At 35.0% G+C, this 18,709-nt stretch overlaps 1 protein-coding gene across 1 annotated transcript; it reads right to left on the reverse strand.

Moving 5' to 3' along the window:
* Window positions 1-4,258: 4,258 nt before the first annotated feature.
* Window positions 4,259-5,722, reverse strand: LOC129267298 (alpha-2A adrenergic receptor-like). Its single transcript, XM_054905020.2, has one exon. The coding sequence runs from the start codon at window positions 5,720-5,722 to the stop codon at window positions 4,259-4,261; it is 1,464 nt and encodes a 487-aa protein (XP_054760995.2).
* Window positions 5,723-18,709: the final 12,987 nt, after the last annotated feature.

Raw genomic sequence — 18,709 nt, forward strand, 5'->3', positions numbered from 1 at the left:
TCAATAGCAGCAATCCCTTTTCTAGAGAGTGAATGCACATTTGAGTTACAATTACATCAGAGAAGCAAATTAACAAACAAACAACCGATGAGTGAGTTTCCTGGGACCGCCCCATCTTCCACAGGACCCTAAACACGTAGTGTTGGTGCAAAAAGTACATCCTTTATAAAATATTTTAGTCTTATACCCTCGTAAATTAGACCGTAAACAAGAAGCTTTCCTAGCGAAATATTTCCTTTTTTATTGTTTTAGCGTTATTGACACCCTTATTACGTAACGTACGTAACGGGCCCTATATATCTTGAAAAAGGGATCATTTTTTTACGCTTTTCCTTGGTCACATGTGGTATCCACTCGTCAATGGAAGTGCCCCCCCCCCCCCCCCGGTGTTAGCTCAATAGCACTAGCAAAAACAATTCTGTTTTAATAATGCATGTTTTGTTGAGATCAGCAAATCAGACTATACTGTGCCGCTGGTGGATAAATGGGGGGGGGGGGCCTTTGGGGACCGTGGCCACCCCACCCTTATTTCACGACCAATTAAAAAAAAAGAAATAAAAGGGAAAGAGAGAAGAGAGAAAGTTACATTATTTTCTGAATACTATGTCAAAATCTATTCGAAACTTAATTGTATTAACTAAAATGCAATTTTTGCTCGCCCTCTTCACTCTCTCGCATCATGAATTTTAGAATTTTTGTTCCCTCCACTATACCTGGCCCCCTCAAATTCGTTGACTCATTACGTTTGTGTAATTTATATATTCCCAACCCCATCAGGGGCCCGATGCAGAAAGAGTTGCGTTTAAACGCATGTCAAAAAATCAATCGCAAGTCCAAAATGCGCGCTGTTGATTGGTTGAAAATGAAGTTGCGCATGATTTTTAAAGATGCGTTTGATTGCAACTCTTTCTGCAACGGGCCCCTGCACAACTATATTTAGGACTACTGTACATGGCCAGTGACGACATCGGTTATCTTTTGAGGTGGTCAGCACAGCGTAGCCAATGGGGCATTTTCTATTTGCATAATTTGACTATTTTAAGACGAACATAATTTTCAATTTCGCATTTTTCTTAATCCCTATATTTTTCTCACTTCCGCCCCCTCCCCTTCCTGGTCGTACAACTAGGGGGATAAGTGCTCGAATTCCCTATTGATAGGGAAAGTGAGAAATATAGGGATTAAGAATAATGAGAAATTGAAAATAATTACTCTCAAAGTTTCGTCTTAAAAGAGTCAAATTATATGCCACGCGGTGATTTTAAAAACTCATGGTCATGTGAACTGCCGTAAGGATCCTTAATCCTTACGGCAGTTAACACGATCATGAGTTTTCAAAGTCACCGAGTATATATAATATATATATACATATATAAGTTAGTACATGTGGATGTTCATATATATATTCATTCGATGTCATAATGAATACACTCCAGAAAAATACAGCCTCTTTCTTTTCGTGATCTGTCACTATGGTGATAACATAATCTGCTCGCTCTCTGCCCCCCCCCCTATATTGCCTATTTTATGAGATATGCTGAACATCTTTTTTTAGGATTCGGCGTTTAATGTCTTGCTTTTCAAGTCAAGTTCTATTTAAGTTTTGCATGTGCTTCGTATACTTATTATTCTATCATGCAAGAAACACATATCACAATTATAACAAGTGCTTAAAATATCAAATGTTTAAACTGTCAAATACAAAATCGACTCGGTGTGCTTCGCGCTCCCATTATTTTTTGTCATGAGATACTCGTCCATTTTACAAATACATGTATACAAGTGTGTCCCCTTTTAAAGTTTGGTATATTTTCTAACTTTCGTTTCCATACACGTATAGGTGCTTAAAATGTTCCTTTCCCGATCAGTACAACTTGAAATTTCGCGTTCACACCCGGCGTTCACAATCGTTATAGTTTAGTGTATCGTATTCATGCTGAAAATTACCCTTTTCATTTCAAAAATTATATATACAATGCTTCCCCAAACAAGTAACCGGGATTCCAGGCGCGTAGCCAGGGGGGGGGCGGTGGGGGCGGTCGCCCCCCCCCCCCCAAACGTCCCCAAAAAGAAAAAAAAGAAGGGAAAAAAGAGAGGAGAAAAGGGAAAGCGAAGGAAGGAAAGGGAAGAAAGGTAGCTTTGTGGGTATTTCTTTTTATTCTTTTTTTTTCTCAAAAAGAAACTCCTTCACTCTTGCTCTAAATTTATATACATGAATTTTGCTTCCGCGCTGCGCGCGGTTAAATGACAATATTGCAGTTCTCCTTTGTTTCCCTCACCCTTTCTCTACCCTGTTTTTCCACCTCAGCTATATGTGTTTCTTGCCAGTTAAAGTTCAAATATATACATTAGGGCATGAAATTAGAGTAAGGATAGTCCGAAGTATATGAAGTTATCTTTTTTTTATTGGTCGCGCAACTTCTGGTCGGGTCGGCTCCGGGCGGGTAAAATCTTTTTATCAATTTCTGCCGTCACCTCCATAAAGGCAACTTATCCCTCTTTTCAGCTCATTACTAAACAACCATAATTCGGGGGCAAACAGGTTCCTAATTTAAAAAAAAGGAAGGTATAAAATTCTTGTTGTATTAAATAAAAGAGTTCAATATTTTTTATCAAATTCTACTAAACTTCATGTCATTTCCCTATACACATTCATCTCCTGTCCTGTTCTGCGCCCTAAGTTTGAAATATGAATGACACTTAAATTTCTTTATCATTCAAAATGAAGCACATCAGGATAATTATACATTATCCTGTTTTATAAATTTCAATAAATCACATGCAGAAGTTTCAACTTTTTGCGCACTGTTTTCCTTGTAATGAATTTCAATAATCGTAGAGGAAAAACAATTGAATTTGAGCCGATGGGGGTATTAGAGATATCTGCATTTGACGAAACGTCCGCCCTTTAAAATTTCAGAGTTTCATTGCTCTGCGCGGGGAGGAATATCTTCCTCCCGGCATATATCCTTCTTCTCCTCTGTTTTGCGAGTTAAAGATATATATGCACTGTCGCTAAATTATTGTTTGTAATCAAATCTGATCTTTCCAAGGGAAGTATTCAATATAACTTAGAGAATACCCTTTTCTCGGGACCCTTTTCTTTGCAAAAAAAAATTGATAAAACACTTTAGCTTCCGCGCTTCGCGCGTGATTAATTTTATTTTAATTTCCTTCATTTTATCCTTTTTTTGTGCGTTCACAATCACTTTTGAAAACAAGGTTCAAAATCAAAATATAGTCAACTGAATTGGGGCTGATATAGGTACTAGAGACAAGAGAGACGGCTCCTTTTCATTTTAATTTATGAAACACCGAAAGCTTCGCGAGGGAGGGGGAAACTCCCCCTCCCTGCACCCACCCCCTAGGGAGCGCGCTTCGCGCGCTTTGTAAGTGTTGGCACGCTTCGCGTGCATTTACCGCCCCCTCCAAAATGAAATCCTGGCTACGCGGTTGCGGGATTCCCCAGGTCTTTTTGTTTCTTATAATATTTCATTTACATCACCATACGAGTCAATTATTCCTCTATATTTTGATACCTGCTAATAGGAGAACACTTCACGCATTAATGAGCAAAACAAGTTTGAAATCTGAATGTCAAAATCAGGTAGCGCAAAAATTGTTGGACAAGATTGGTTCGTGATACGACTAACGTGCTTTTTCGACGACTGGCTCAGCACTTCTTTCTTTTTATTTTCATTTTTTAAGTTTCACTCACTGATCCCTGGAGTGAGATGGATTCAGCTTCACACCGTGAATTTCTGCGCAAATATCTATTTTTTGTTTGTAATCTGCCATGCGTAAACGATTTGCTAAGCTGTGTTGGTCTCAAATCAAAGACGAAATTTCACTATAGGTGCCAAATTTATAGTAAAACATTAATAATTGTGAAATCTATCTCTGAAAATGGGATTCCTTTCTGGTATACACTGTTAAAAAAAACCTAATTTTACAGATAAACAAAAAGAAGATTTGCAGAAAAAATAACAGAATTCATAAAAAAATAATTTTTCTGCAATTTAAGAACAGGTCTGTTTAAAATGGGGAAAAGGGTGTTTTATTTAAGAAAATTTGTAAGATTCCATACACCAAATACCAATTTCATGTAAGATTACGTAGTCTGGTAAGATTACAGGTGTTCTCGAGACTCTGCTGCAGGAACTTCTTTTATTTTAAGGATAAGTAGGCTACGGGGTATAATATCTCACCCGGATTTTCTTAGTACGCATCTGTTTAGACAATTAAATAGCAATCAACCTCAGACAGCTCCTTGTTCCTGTTGACTTTTTTTGAGCTGACGTCCAAATAGAGGGACGCTCATGGTTACTGGTAAATCTCTCTTGAAGAGATCAGCAATGGCTTGACGGAACTGCTCGTGACGCAGTGTATAGATGATGGGATTAGCACACGAGTTGAAGAACCCGAAGAGGGTCAGGATTCGGTGATAGATACTGTAAGGGTACCAGGGAGGGATGACTGAGGTGGTGTAGAGCAAGAAACCCACCTGACTTGGAATCCAGCACAGGACGTAGATCATAATGACAATGAGCATTAACTGGATGACTCTGCTTCTAGCGGTCAGGTGGACGTTTCCTTCGGAGGCAGCGCCACCAGCGTTTGATCGGAACCAGACGGCTTGATGGTATAATTTCCTTGCGATGAGAACTTGGGTGATTACCATGATGAGGGATGGGAAGAAAATCCGATAGAGGAAGAGAGCAGTCCCGGTAACTGCTCCGATGAAATCCTTGGTGAAGATCATTGTGCACCTGCCATTATAGGAGTTGACAATGAAGTAAGCATAGATACCAGTGATAACGTAGTTGACGATCCAGATTAGAACGATGGTCGACTTGACACGACATCGGCTGAGAATCATTGAGAAGTAGACTGGGTGGACGACCGCTAGATATCTCTCAATACTGACAGCGACAAGGAGGTACGTTGAGACAGCCATGTTGGCCCACATCAGAACAGACGACTGGATCACCTTACAGTATACCTGTCCCTCCCAACTTCCTGGGACGTGCAGGACCCTGGGAATGGGTATCACGAACAGAGATGTCAACAGATCTGCCGCTGCTAGGTTTCCAATCAGGGTATCGGTGACTCGGTTAGCCGCACGATGCTGATACAGAACAACTATGACAAGTGCGTTGCCGAAAATGCCTAGCAGGGAGAAAATCATCTGGATTATCACCAGGGGGTTCCAGGGAATTGAAGACCATGCAAAGCTAGCTTCTTCGGTGGCGGATGTACCGTTGCCTCCGTTTGCATCAATTGCTACAGATGTGGACAACGCCCCGACATCAATGTCTTCGGGATATCCATCGCCAGTGGTAGGCCATTCATCTGAAGTGCTAGGCACCTTGACTGTGGAATGGCCAACCGGCATCACAGGATATTCCCTAGAAACAACTTTTCGTTCCATAGATACCGTCTCTACGTGTAGCCCTTCAGAGGATGTCATGTAAACTGTCAGCATGGTAAATGATTCATGGTTTTGTTCGGCACCATCAGTCGGGAGTTTGGCGGATGTTGGAAACTCACTTGTAGTTTGGAAATGGGAACTTCCAGAAATATTCTCACTGTGAGAACTGTTCTCCCACGATCCGTCCTGCGTCTTGGTACTTGGGTCGTAACCAATAGATGCAGGCGTGAAATTTCCATCATCCGCGGTGACAGAGAGGAATAGGTACAACAAACCTATTATCATCACCATCGTATCATCTAAAAGTGTATGAATACATAACGAACATAGATATATAAATGAATGAATACATAATTAAATGTTTTATAAAAAGGACAAGTATATATAGCCTTTGCGGCAAAGTAGACGATTATTCAAAATTGGCATTCGGAGTTCAGTGAAATGTCCCTTTACCTGAACTCACTTTCATCTGAAGGATTATTCCTATCACATACTTAACGCTAACCCTATATTTCTTCCAAGAAATTAAAAGGGGAGTAAAGGTGTCACCTCTGTGGTTGCATTGTCTTATCAATCCAATCAGTTAAACAAAATAAAGATGCCACACCAATTCTCGCACTATTGGCGAGACTTGAGAAATCACTTGACCGCTTGAATGCATACTGATATTATATGATAGATCCATTGATTGACTGACTGACTGACTGATTGATTGATTGATTGATTGATTGATTGATCGATTGAATGATTGATTGATTGATTGATTGATTGATTGATTAATTTATTTATTTATTGATAGAAAATTAATTTCATTACAAATTTTCAACGATAAATTTACAAATAAAAGCGTAATATATTCCAACACAATTACAAATCAGTCAAAATGACTAGATCATTAGTCAGCTGGGTGCCACTGATATGTCTAGTCACATTTCTGAAGTAATGTATTCTTCTCAGACACAACTATGTTCTAGTAAAATGCGACAAGAAATTAGTCAAATAGGACTAGAATAACAGTTGCACCCAGCAGTTGACTCGATTAACTTTTCATTTTTTGACTGATTTGTTTTTGAGAGTGAGCGAATGGGAATCACCTGGAAAACATAACTTGTTAATGAAGGTTCCTTCAATAAGTTAAGTGACATATTCATAAGGAATTATACACACACACACACACACACACACATATATATATATATATCTCGAAATAAATCATATTAGTTCATGCAGAAATCTCAAAAATGAAAGACAAACGAGGCTGAATAATAAAAGGAGATGACGAGACAAGTGATAGGGACAACACGAAACAAAACGTTACAAGAATGTGATATGATAGTATATAATATGATATTATGATAATCATGTATTCCACCAATTATTATTCACACCTTTTTTTCATCGGAGCCCGCAGTTGTACAAGCTTGCTTTTATGTGGGTTCCATCGATTATCTTTCTTTGACTTCACTTAAGCTTTAACTTCGTAATTTAAGTGTTTGTATCATCATATACTCGTATACTTTTCAATTGTCTGTAATGTTAGTTAAAGCATTTTTGTTGCCATTCTGGCTGTGAAACCAAATAATGTCAAACGAGAAATATGAAAAATACATGAAATGAGATAAAATGCGATGTAATGGTTTTGTTTGTTTAATTGAAGTATCACATCCCCCAAATAATAATCAAATGAAGTGGAAAAAATTAAATTTATTTGTAAGCGCAGACCAACTTTATAGGCCTACCTTTTAATACATTAACGGGAACGCCCTATACATGTATAATTTATCATGTTAGCGATCCAGTCTCATCAGCCCTGTCTCAAATTGGCATTCACATCCAAAGTTTATTCTTTCCGAATTATGTGTAAGACCAAAAATATCGGTTGATATACTTTTTTTAGAAAATGGCTCAAAAATTTAGCAAAAAACGCTCTCACAGACATCAGAGTAGTTTTGTGCGGACTTTGACTTGTTCAAACAAACAAATCAGTTAAATTGACTAGACGAGTAGTCAGCTGGGTGCAACTGATTATGACAATTACTGATATAGTCACATTTCTGACAGATATTCTAGTCAGACATAACTATGTTCTAGTAAAATACGACTAGAAAATAGTCAAAATATGATTAGAGTAACAGTTGCACCCGCAGCTGACCCAATTACCTAGTCATTTTTGACTGATTTGTTTTTAGAGTGTACAATATTGCCTTCAAAATTATTGATCTAAATTTCTTTCATCTTTTATTTCATTCATTTTGTTCTGATTATAATTCTGAATTGGATTGATTTGATTTAATTTGATTTACCAATATAAAAACAATGCATATAGAATTACAACCCTAGCTAATATAATGATAAACATTGGACTCAGCTGCTGAGCTATTACATCACAAATGTACTGCCGAGGGGCCCAGCTATATTAAATAAACAAGATGAAATTCTTATTACAAAAATAAAGTCATTAACAAATTTGTATAACATAAAAGCAACATCGATTAAAGGGAGAAAGAACAGCAATCCCTCCCCCATTGCACCTACAGTAGACTATCGAGCACCTAACCCCACCCACCACCCACCCAAAAAGCACCCCCAAATCATATTTTTAAACTTTGGTTTAAAGGGAAATAGTTTTCAGGATTTGGTCATTAAGTTTCCTGCCAATGAATTTATTATAATTGAAATTTTATAGGAAATAAAAAATTAAATTACGAGGCCCCATGGTATGAAAACATTCGACGACATGGTTCAGTGCGTGGCTAATAAGCTAGGTAAAGATAAGTTTCCAATTGAACGTAAGGAATAGTTGTGATAAATAGTATTAAACGAATCTTTTAAATAAGGGGCACTGAGATCATAAATGGTTTTGAAAACCACGGAGTTTTATGTTATTGTCGACGACATTCCAAAGATTCCCAGTTTAAGATTTGGATTGAAAGAGAAAATTAAAAAAAAGGTGAAATATTTCATACTCTAAATATTTTTACACTCAGGTCTGAAACCTAATACAAAATTAGATTTTGGCTCGCTCACTTTGCTCGCTCGTAGGTTTTCCGAAACATTGTTCCGTACGCTATGTCTGACCCCTTCAAATGTTTTGGATCATTACTCCACTGTTCCCCGCAAAACCAACCGCATGGGGTGTGACCGGCCGTTTGTTTTACTACCCTTTTGAATATCACTCCTCTAATATTCTTTATTCATGTTTATGGTAAAAGTTAAATGAAGAAGATACAAAAGAAATGGGATTTGATATTTAAAAGAGGGTATTAAAGGTCAAGTCCACCCCAGAGAAATGTTGACATGAATAAATAGAGAAAAATCAAACAAGCATAATGCTGAAAATTTGATCAAAATCGGATGTAAAATAAGAAAGTTATGACATTTTTAAGTTTGGCTTATTTTTCACAAAACAGTTATATGCACAACTCAGTGGCATGCAAATGAGTGAGTCGATGATGTCCATCACTCACTATTTCTTTTGTTTTTTATTGTTTGATTTAAACAATATTTCAATTTTTACCAATTTGACATCAAGGACCCACTTAACTGAACTAGAATATGTTATAAAAATTGGTAATGCCACAAGTTTAGGGAGGAATAAAACTTTGTCTCACAGGACAATGAGGAGAAAATTAGAATATTTCATATTTCATATAATAAAATACAAAAGAAATAGTAGGTGAGTGATGTCATCAGTCCCCTCATTTGCATACTGACCAGGATGTGCAAATGACTGTTTTGTGAAATTAAGCGAAACTTTAAAATGTCATAACTTTCTTATTTTACATCCGATTTGAATGAAATTTTCAGTGTTATGCTTGTTGGATTTTTCTCTTTTTATTCAAACCAACTTTTTGTTGGGGTGGACTTGTCCTTTAATGGAAAAGAACAATAAAAACAAACAAGAGTCATCAATATGGAACATAACCTATATAAAAAAATTCAGCTTCTCTTGTGTTATCCGAAAAGCTTTCTTTATTTTATTGTATTTATGAGTGATAAGAAGAAGTTTGTGTCAAATCAGGGGCGGATCCAGGATTTTCCAAAGGGGGGGGGGGCAAATTTATCAGAGGAAAATTTTGACAAGCCCCCCCCCCAAAAAAAAAAAAAAGAAAAGGTTTTTAATGACAAATTAAGGATATTTCGTACCCGAAAAAAATTGACAAGCGAAAAAAAAAAAAAAAGGTCTTCAATTTCAAAATTGTTTTCATGGCATTTTACATTACAAATTTTTATTTTGATTCTCAAAGGGGGGGGGACGTGCCCCCTGTGCCCCCCCCCCCTGGATCCACGCCTGTGTCAAATGATTCTTGATTGGAAAGCGTTGTGATTTTGTAATCATTATTGCCATTGCTTCTTTTAATCAAGAAAATAGAAAGAGAAGAAAAATTTTATATATTATATCACAAATCGTGATTATGATAATGATTATGATGTGATATTATATGATATGACATGGTATGATATTACAAAGTTAAATGGCATAAAAATGCAAATAAATACAATGGTGGAATAAACAATGAGCCCTCAAATTCCTGAAATATATGTTTAGTTCATTGGCTTTATCGTTTACCCGTCCTTCAGTGTCTTGTTTCAATGTGTTGTTGGAATTCAGCTATCAAACATAACCTTATAGTATTCTATGTATTCGTGCTCTATTGATCTTACTATCAAAGCAACTTCATTACCCAAATGCTTTCCCATTCTGTACTTAACATTAAACCACATTTCTACCCTGGTCTTATATGTTGCTCAACCTTCCACTATTCAAATACAATGTATTCATTATAGCCATGCTCCCTTGTAGTTCTCTATCTCCGGGAATCATTGTCAGTGGAGATAAGTAGATAATCAGTCTTTTTACTCAAGAGTATATATTGCCATACTTGTAATTTTAGCGCCAAGTTTCTGTACATAATATATACTGATCGATACCCGCTTCCCCTATTTTTGCTCTTCATTACTTGCATTCCTGATTATATTGTTTAAATTTTGTTTGCTACTAATGAATGCTTACATCTTTTCCCTTTTTATTCTGATGGGAATGAATAGATTACTTTTGTACTAGTACAAAAGCCCCTTCTTGACAGGGATTCCTTAACAAGACCTCGAGGTAAGGTGTTGTGTTATTTTAACAGTGAATAAGAGTCTTGTGTATTCATGCATGCTTAGTTTTTCCATTTGCTGTATTCTACATTATGCATGCCTGCTCAGTATTAACTCACTACCGATTAACCTCAACCTTCACTGTTATTCCCACTTGATTTCTTTTAATGCTTGATTCATTAAATAATTTGCATGTTTTCCCCAACCTACGTTCTTTAATTTCATTTATTTATTTTTATTTATTTATTTTATTTTTTTGCTTGTTTCATTCGGTATACGCTTTAATATTCGCTTGCTATTTTGTCTAATGATATTTATCCCCTATTCATGTACTGCATATTATGCTTATATTTTCTTGCATACCTTCCCTATTGCATGCTAATTTCATTTTCTTTATATCTTTATATATATTGTAGATATTCGCTTCTGTTCTGCATTCGCTTGTATTATTCGTATTTGTATATACATGCTTGCTTTCCCATTTTGTTGTTTATTTGTTGTTTATTTTTCATTGTTTCTCTTTTTGACAAACGCAGATCCTTTTTCCGCTTTTTAGTAGATACTAATTGCTTATTATTTTATTACCATATAAGAGTAATTCAGTTCATTTATTTTTAAGCTGGAGCACAGCATGATACATCTCCAAAGATGAGAGATATTATTTCTGTTTTCGTTTGCTACTTTCTTCCAAATGAGAGTATTTTATGTTTGTTTTGTGTTGTGTTTGTATCTGTCTTCTTGCCTGACTATTTCCATTCTTCCTTTCTTCAGATGCTTGCTGAGATGCTGCTTAAGAAGTGTTGGATTATTCCATCTTCCTTACAAATTGTTTATGTTTTATGCTTCTCCTGTTTTGATAAATTTTTAAATGGCTGATACAAATAACTCTTCTTTCAAATTTTATGATAATGATTCATCTGATAGAGAATCCAGTGACTTTAATACCTCTTCAGCCTCATATGATAATAATTTTGCAGATAATTTTAATCTATCATCTGAGGAGTTAAATTATGCCAATGATTCTAATCAATGTTCACTTCCAATTCCCTCCTCGAAATATATAACCCAATTACAATTAAAAGAAGTAACAAAAAAAAATTCTAAAAACTCATTTTCCTTACTGCATATGAATATCAGAAGCATAAGTAAACATTTTGAAGACCTTCAGATTCTTTTAGACAACCATAATAAACATTCTTTTTCAGTTATTGGCTTGACCGAAACTTGGCTTACAACTGACACAAATTTACCTTATGCATTAAATGGATATGATTTTATTGTTAATAACAGATCAAAAAAGTCGGGTAGGGGCGTAGCACTTTATCTTTCCAATAATTTTGAATTCACTGCCCTAAACGAACTTAATTTTATGAATGAATTTATTGAGTCATTATTTGTTGAAATTTCTATTCCTCATGGCAAAAATATAATAATTGGAATTATTTATAGACCCCCAAACTCAAATAATAATGATTTCTTTCAATTTATAACATCTATTCTGAGTAATGTTAATTTTATTAACAAAGATGTATTTGTAATGGGCGATTTTAATATCGATCTATTAAAACATGCTAGTAACAATTTCTCACATGACTTTCTTGAAACACTTTACTCAGCCTCGTTCTTGCCATTAATTTCTAATAAACCTACGCGTGTTAGCAATCACTCAGCCACTCTCCTTGACAATATTCTGTGTAACTCATTACCACCCCCAGAATCCTTAATAGTCCTTTCTGATATTACTGATCATTATCCAATTATGTCATTTTTTAATCTTAATTGTTCCTTAAATAAAGTATATCCCTTACCAGCAAGACGTAGGGCCACCCCAGAAAACATAGCTAGTCTTGGTGTCAGTTTAGATAGAGTTGATTGGTCTAGTGTTTATAACACTGACGATGTCGATCTATCCTTAGGCATTTTTTTAAGTATATTTAAAAAACATCTAGATGATCATATTCCTAAAAAGAATGATAATCGAGTTAATTATAAAACATCACCCAGACTTCCATGGATTTCTAACTCCCTCTTGCGCTCAATTAATAAAAAAAACCGACTGTACTATAAAAAAATTCAAAATAAAAAAGAATGAACATTCAAAAATTAAGTATACTTCTTATAAAAATACATTAATAAAAATCTTGCGTGCAGAAAAAAAGAAATATTACTCAATTCAATTAGAACAATATAAACATGACATGAAAAACACATGGAAAGTTATTAAGCAAGCCCTGAATATTTCAAAAAAGAAATCAAATATTACTAAAATAAGATTTAATAATCGGAATATTGAAGATCCCACAGATATCGCCAATGTTTTAAATTCATACTTTTCTACCATAGGAAAAAATCTGGCACAAAAAATTCCACAATCTAATAAGCATTTTTCTAAATTCTTGGGACAACCTAATGCCAATTCCATTTTCTTCTATCCGACTACTATTTATGAAGTGACCGATATTGTTTCCTCCTTAAATAATAAACACAGTGCTGGTCATGATGACATAAGTAATTTTATATTAAAAGGTACCATTTCGTCTATTGTTGAGCCCTTGACACATATATTAAATAAATATATTTTAAGTGGTATTTTTCCTAAGCAAATGAAAATTGCGAAAATTATTCCCTTATTTAAAAAGGGAGACGAGCTTGATGCTGGTAATTACCGTCCCATATCTTTACTCTCTTCTCTTTCTAAGATTTTAGAAAGATTAATTTTTATTAGAACAACTAAATTTCTTAAAGTCAATGATATATTTACTAACTTTCAATTTGGTTTTAGACAAAAACATAGCACTATCCACGCTCTTTTAAATTTTGTGCATAAAGTAGCCCATTCTTTGGATGATCATTCGCATCTAATTGGTATATTCCTGGACTTCTCCAAGGCATTCGACACTATTAACCATGACATTTTACTTTACAAACTTTATCATTATGGAATACGTGGAATTGCCTTGGAGTGGTTCAGGAATTACCTTAAAGAAAGAAAACAATATGTTTATTTAAATAATCACATCTCTGATCAACATGACATTAATTGTGGTGTCCCACAATGTAGTATATTAGGGCCTCTTTTATTCATTATTTACATTAACGATTTTCACAGATCATCTGACATTCTTTCGTTTATTCTTTTTGCAGATGATTCCAATGTATTTTTTGCTCACAAAAACCCTCACACCCTAGTTCAGATTATGAATTTGGAATTGCTAAATTTGACTCAATGGATACGTGCCAATAAACTGTCTCTTAATTTAAACAAAACCAAATATATGATATTTAGTAATTCTATTGAATCTTTACCTTCTGACATCATCTTTGATGATACACCTTTACAATGTGTTTCCCAAATTAAATTTTTAGGAATTATAGTTGATAATAAACTTTCTTGGAAACACCACGTTCTTAATGTGAGCAAAATATTATCTCGTAATATTGGTGTAATTAATAAGTTAAAACACTCTTTTCCTTCCGTCACATTACTCATGTTATACTCCTCTTTGATTTTACCTTACCTTAATTATGGAATATTAGCTTGGGGTAATACCCACAATTCTTTATTGGACAAAATATTAATTTTACAAAAGAAAACACTCCGAATTATATGTAATGCACCATTTCGTTCTCATACAGAACCATTGTTTCTGAAACATAAAATCATGAAAATAAAAAATTTATATTTGTTTCAATTAGGTCAATTCATGTTTAAATATAAAAATAATTCGTTGCCACGCATATTTGATTCCATGTTTCCCCGAAACCAATCCCTCCATAACTATCCCACCAGGCAGTCAAATGAATATCACTTACCCCTTCTCAGAACGCTTCTAGCACAAAATACTTACTTATATACAGGTCCAAGATTTTGGAATTCCCTTGACGATGAGATTAAAGACGCCCGTTCTTTACTGTCCTTTAAAAACAAACTAAAACTTATGCTCCTAAAGTCTTAATGAATTATGTTTATTATTCTAAACTAAAATTTTGCCTTATTGCCAGTCTATTATCTATGTTTATACAGAACATGGCATATTTTTTCCAATTAGACATACAAAAGTTATAGCTTGTCTATACATTATATTCTACTTTTTATATTGTATATGTGTATGTGTGTATGTCCGTATGTAAGGGTGTGTGTATGGGTGCGTGTGTATGTGTGTATATGTATGTATATATATATATATATGTGTGTATATATATGTACATGATGTGTATGTATGTGTAGACATAATATATATGCAGCAGATTAGCTTTGCATCCCTCTCCCTATCTCTATTTTTCTTTCTATATTCTAGGCAGTTGTCATCGTACTATTGTCCACCCTCATGTACCGTCCTGTGTTGTGTTGTGTCGTGTTATTGTCTTTTGTCTCTGAATTTCACAATCCTGTATATAAGATTTGTTTTTGCCCCTTTCGTTATCTTCATGTATTCCTTTACATATATTTCAATATTTTTTCTATCCTAACTTTTTGAGGGGTTCACATTTTACAAGCTTTGCTTTTCAGTGGACCCCTCCATTCTTCTCATGATATATGATTATATTGATTTAATTATATTTAATTGTATTGATTATATTGATTTAAATATATTTGAATCACTTATTGAATATGTATATTATTTATTCAATGTTGAATTTTGTTCATGCTTTTATTTGAATTGAATTGATTTATCATGTAATTATTTGTATTATGTTGAAGAATGAAAATAAATTGAATTGAATTGAATTGAATTGAATGAAATGAAAAAAAAACAATAAAATGAAAATCAATCATTAAATAAAATAATATTGATAATGTTGAGAAGGACGGAAAAGGTAATACGTCATATTAATAACATATTTATAAAATACAAAAGACTTTTATTGAACTTACCCATCGTTTCGAGACGAACATAAGAAATGGAATAAACGATTCTTATGATGACTTGCTGTGAATCCTTATCGTCTCCCAATTTACATCTCAATTATATATGAAACAGAAGTGCGATAAACGATCTCTCGAAGTGTTGAACAAGTCAGTTTGAATCGTTTCTCATCTAAGCCGCGCGTCGAAAAGTCTTATCCCCTATAGACTCCGCCTCCCCCCCCCCCCCCCCCTTCTCTCTCTCAGTTCTTGTGCGTAATAAAAGTCTTCCAATACACGTACACACTCGCATTCTGATTGGGTAATTTGTTAGCCATATACATAATTTGCCCAATTCCGTGTGTTATGTGTTTATTAGCTAAGCTGATGTGTCTTTGGTTGGTTCATTAACATGTAAAATAGTGTAAAACAGTACGTTGTATAATATTAAACAGCGTACATACGTGTATGTTTAAGATATTGCTTTGAATCCAAACCAAATTCTAATACGTGTCATTATATTGTTTAGATTAGAAAAGATGCATGTGTTTTTTTAGTTGGTAATTTTTAAAGAAATCAATGGGTTATTGTATTTAAATTCATTTTGTGCAGCTATTTTTTGTAAATCTACCGGTTTGATTCTGACAAATTATATGTTAAATGCGTACAGGGCGGGGTACAGGGCCGTTGTGGAAAGTAGTTATATATACTGTTACTCACAATCAATGCTACCAATTGTCATTTGCATAAAAGGCAAATGAGTGATGGAGAAAGAAAAACTTGAAATAAGAAACAGGTCTTAATAAATAACAATGATGTTCCAGATCCAAATCTTATTGATCATGTCGACATGGTCGGTGGATCAGCTTGTCGCATTTTCGGAGCAATTGTCGCATTTTGTCGCAGAGCAATTGTCATACAATCGGAGCATTTGTCGTCGGCGGAGCAAATGTCGGCGTAGCAATTATTGGCGGAGTTCAACTTTTTCAAGAGTCATGAATTACACAAAAAGCATGTAAGGGCAGTGACGTACCTTGTGTCACGGCATTAGGGGGGGGGGGCACCAGCAAAAAATTTGAGTCATATAATGATAGTGCATGGGCGGGCGAAGCGCGCTCAATTGCCAGGTATATACTGACCTAATAGAGACATTTTAAGGACTATACCGTTAAACGGATATGCCACTGATCAAATATAACTGTATAATGCGAGTGCGAAGCGCGACCTGAAAATTTTTCAATATTCCGATCTTTAAAATGGACATTTCGAAGACTGATTTTAGGAATTCATGAAGAGCAGACATATCTCACCAATTCACTAATGCGAACGTAAGCTCGGACTGCAAATTTTTTCTATTCAGACTTAAAAAAGAGCAATCACTTTAAGTAGTCATGAAAAAGAAGCATATGTCACTACATAAAACATGCAATAACTCGAAGTGCGAGGAAGTATATTTCGTGGATATTGACTTGAAAACGGGACCGTTAAACAAACAATGCGAGCACCGGGAACGATGAACACATAGGCCCTGAGCAAATATATATGTTTTATAAAGTTATGAAGAAAAAAATCTTGTGTAATATAACCATGATAACATATCATAATGTATAATAATTTCTTCTATCCCACTACGTTTCTCTTCCTTTCTCCTTTCCCCCCGTTTTTTCTTCCTTTTTTTACCAGCCGATGGGGGGGGGGACATGTGCCCCCCATTTGCCCCCCGTAGATACGCCACTGTTAAGGATATCGTATCTATAGATGACAAAAACAAAATTTTGATCTAGACCTAAAAAATAAAAACGCCATTTTGTAAGCACTTTTCAAAATCTTGACTCAACAGGATGGGCAAGCTCGAAGCGCGAGTTGAAAATTTTCATATTCCCAAGCCTTTTTTTCTTTTACTTTCTAATCAATTTTTACTTCCCAAATACTTTCCGATTACTTTCCAATTAGCCTATAATTCTCTCTTCTCGTTTTTTTTTCTTCTTATTCACTTTATATCCTCTGTATCTTTTTTCTCAGTACCTTTTCTCGTCTTAAATGCCCCTATTTTGGTTCCTGTTCTTTTCCTTTTCCCCCTTTTAAGGTGATGAATATTGAGGCTCGATCTAGCCATGCACCAGGGGAGCGTTTCATTAACATTTTTGTCCGACATGTTGTCAGATCTGACATCTTTCCTTGATTTTGATTGGCTGATAAGCAATGTTATACTATGGTAACTGTCGGATAAAATGGGACTTGTCGGATAAAACGTCTGACAAGTCCTTTCATGAAACGCTCCCCTGATCTCGAGGCTATCCCCCGCCACGTACGTATAGGCCTTATGTCCAACTCAACTGATGTCCGTCCCGTCCATATGCGGATCCAGGGGGCCCGAAGAGCCCGGGCCCCCTAGCTATTGGTGGAGCAAAAAAAAGAAAAAAAGGAAAGAAAAAAAAAAGAAAAAAAGGAGGGAAAAGAGAGGAGAAAAAAAGAAGAGGAAGACGAGTGAATAAAATAAGATGAGGGGAAGACTTGGAAAATTCATGTCACTATATACAATTTTCGCTCGCGCTTCGCGTTCGTATTGCCTGTTAGGTGATTTTCATATATTGTTCAATTATCAAGTTTGGAAGTCAATATGCAAAACATATTTCATCTCGGTAATCGAACTTTCATTATTTTGTGTGATTTACAAATTGATTAAAAGTGCTCTGTAAAAATTTCAGTTTTATGGTCTGAATATTTTGATTTAACAGGTACCAATTATTTTCGTGTAATCCATAAAGTTTTCAAAATATCCCTTTTCAGGTCTGCTGATTGTCAAACGTCAAAACGTTTCAGCTATTCAGTGTATAAAAAAATTATAAGGCTCGCAATTTGCGCTCGCATTAATAGTTAAAAACATATTAACTGATGCACCTTATTTATAATTACAAAATTGCTTGAAATGTTCAGTTTTCAGGCCATTATATTATCAGATTTCGCGCCCTCATTAAGCATTAATGAATAAGATATCAATTTAATAATTGAATTGTCCCCTTTGTTTCATCTCGCGCTTAATAAGAGGAATAGGAAGACAGTCATCATTTTCATATGATGACATGTCCTAAGGATGTCCTATGTCAAAACTGAAAGTAATTATAATGAAAAATATCAGCTCTTTATTAAGTGCGATCCATATCCACCTCACAATTTTGAGTGCTTGAAATATAGAGCTGTAATTGACTCTTTTTTTCATATCGAAATATCAAATAGTTTAAGCTCGCGCTTCGCGCTCGCTTTGATTTTCATGATAAAGATCATTTATAATGCCTATATAGATTCTAGGTCTAAATATGAAACACGAA

This window comes from Lytechinus pictus, chromosome 8 (assembly GCF_037042905.1).
Source record: "Lytechinus pictus isolate F3 Inbred chromosome 8, Lp3.0, whole genome shotgun sequence".
In the NCBI taxonomy this organism is placed as follows: domain Eukaryota; kingdom Metazoa; phylum Echinodermata; class Echinoidea; order Temnopleuroida; family Toxopneustidae; genus Lytechinus; species Lytechinus pictus.

Excerpts from the sequence above, each read along its gene's own strand:
- LOC129267298 (XM_054905020.2), bottom strand. The coding sequence starts at position 5,722 with ATGGTGATGATAATAGGTTTGTTGTACCTATTCCTCTCTGTCACCGCG.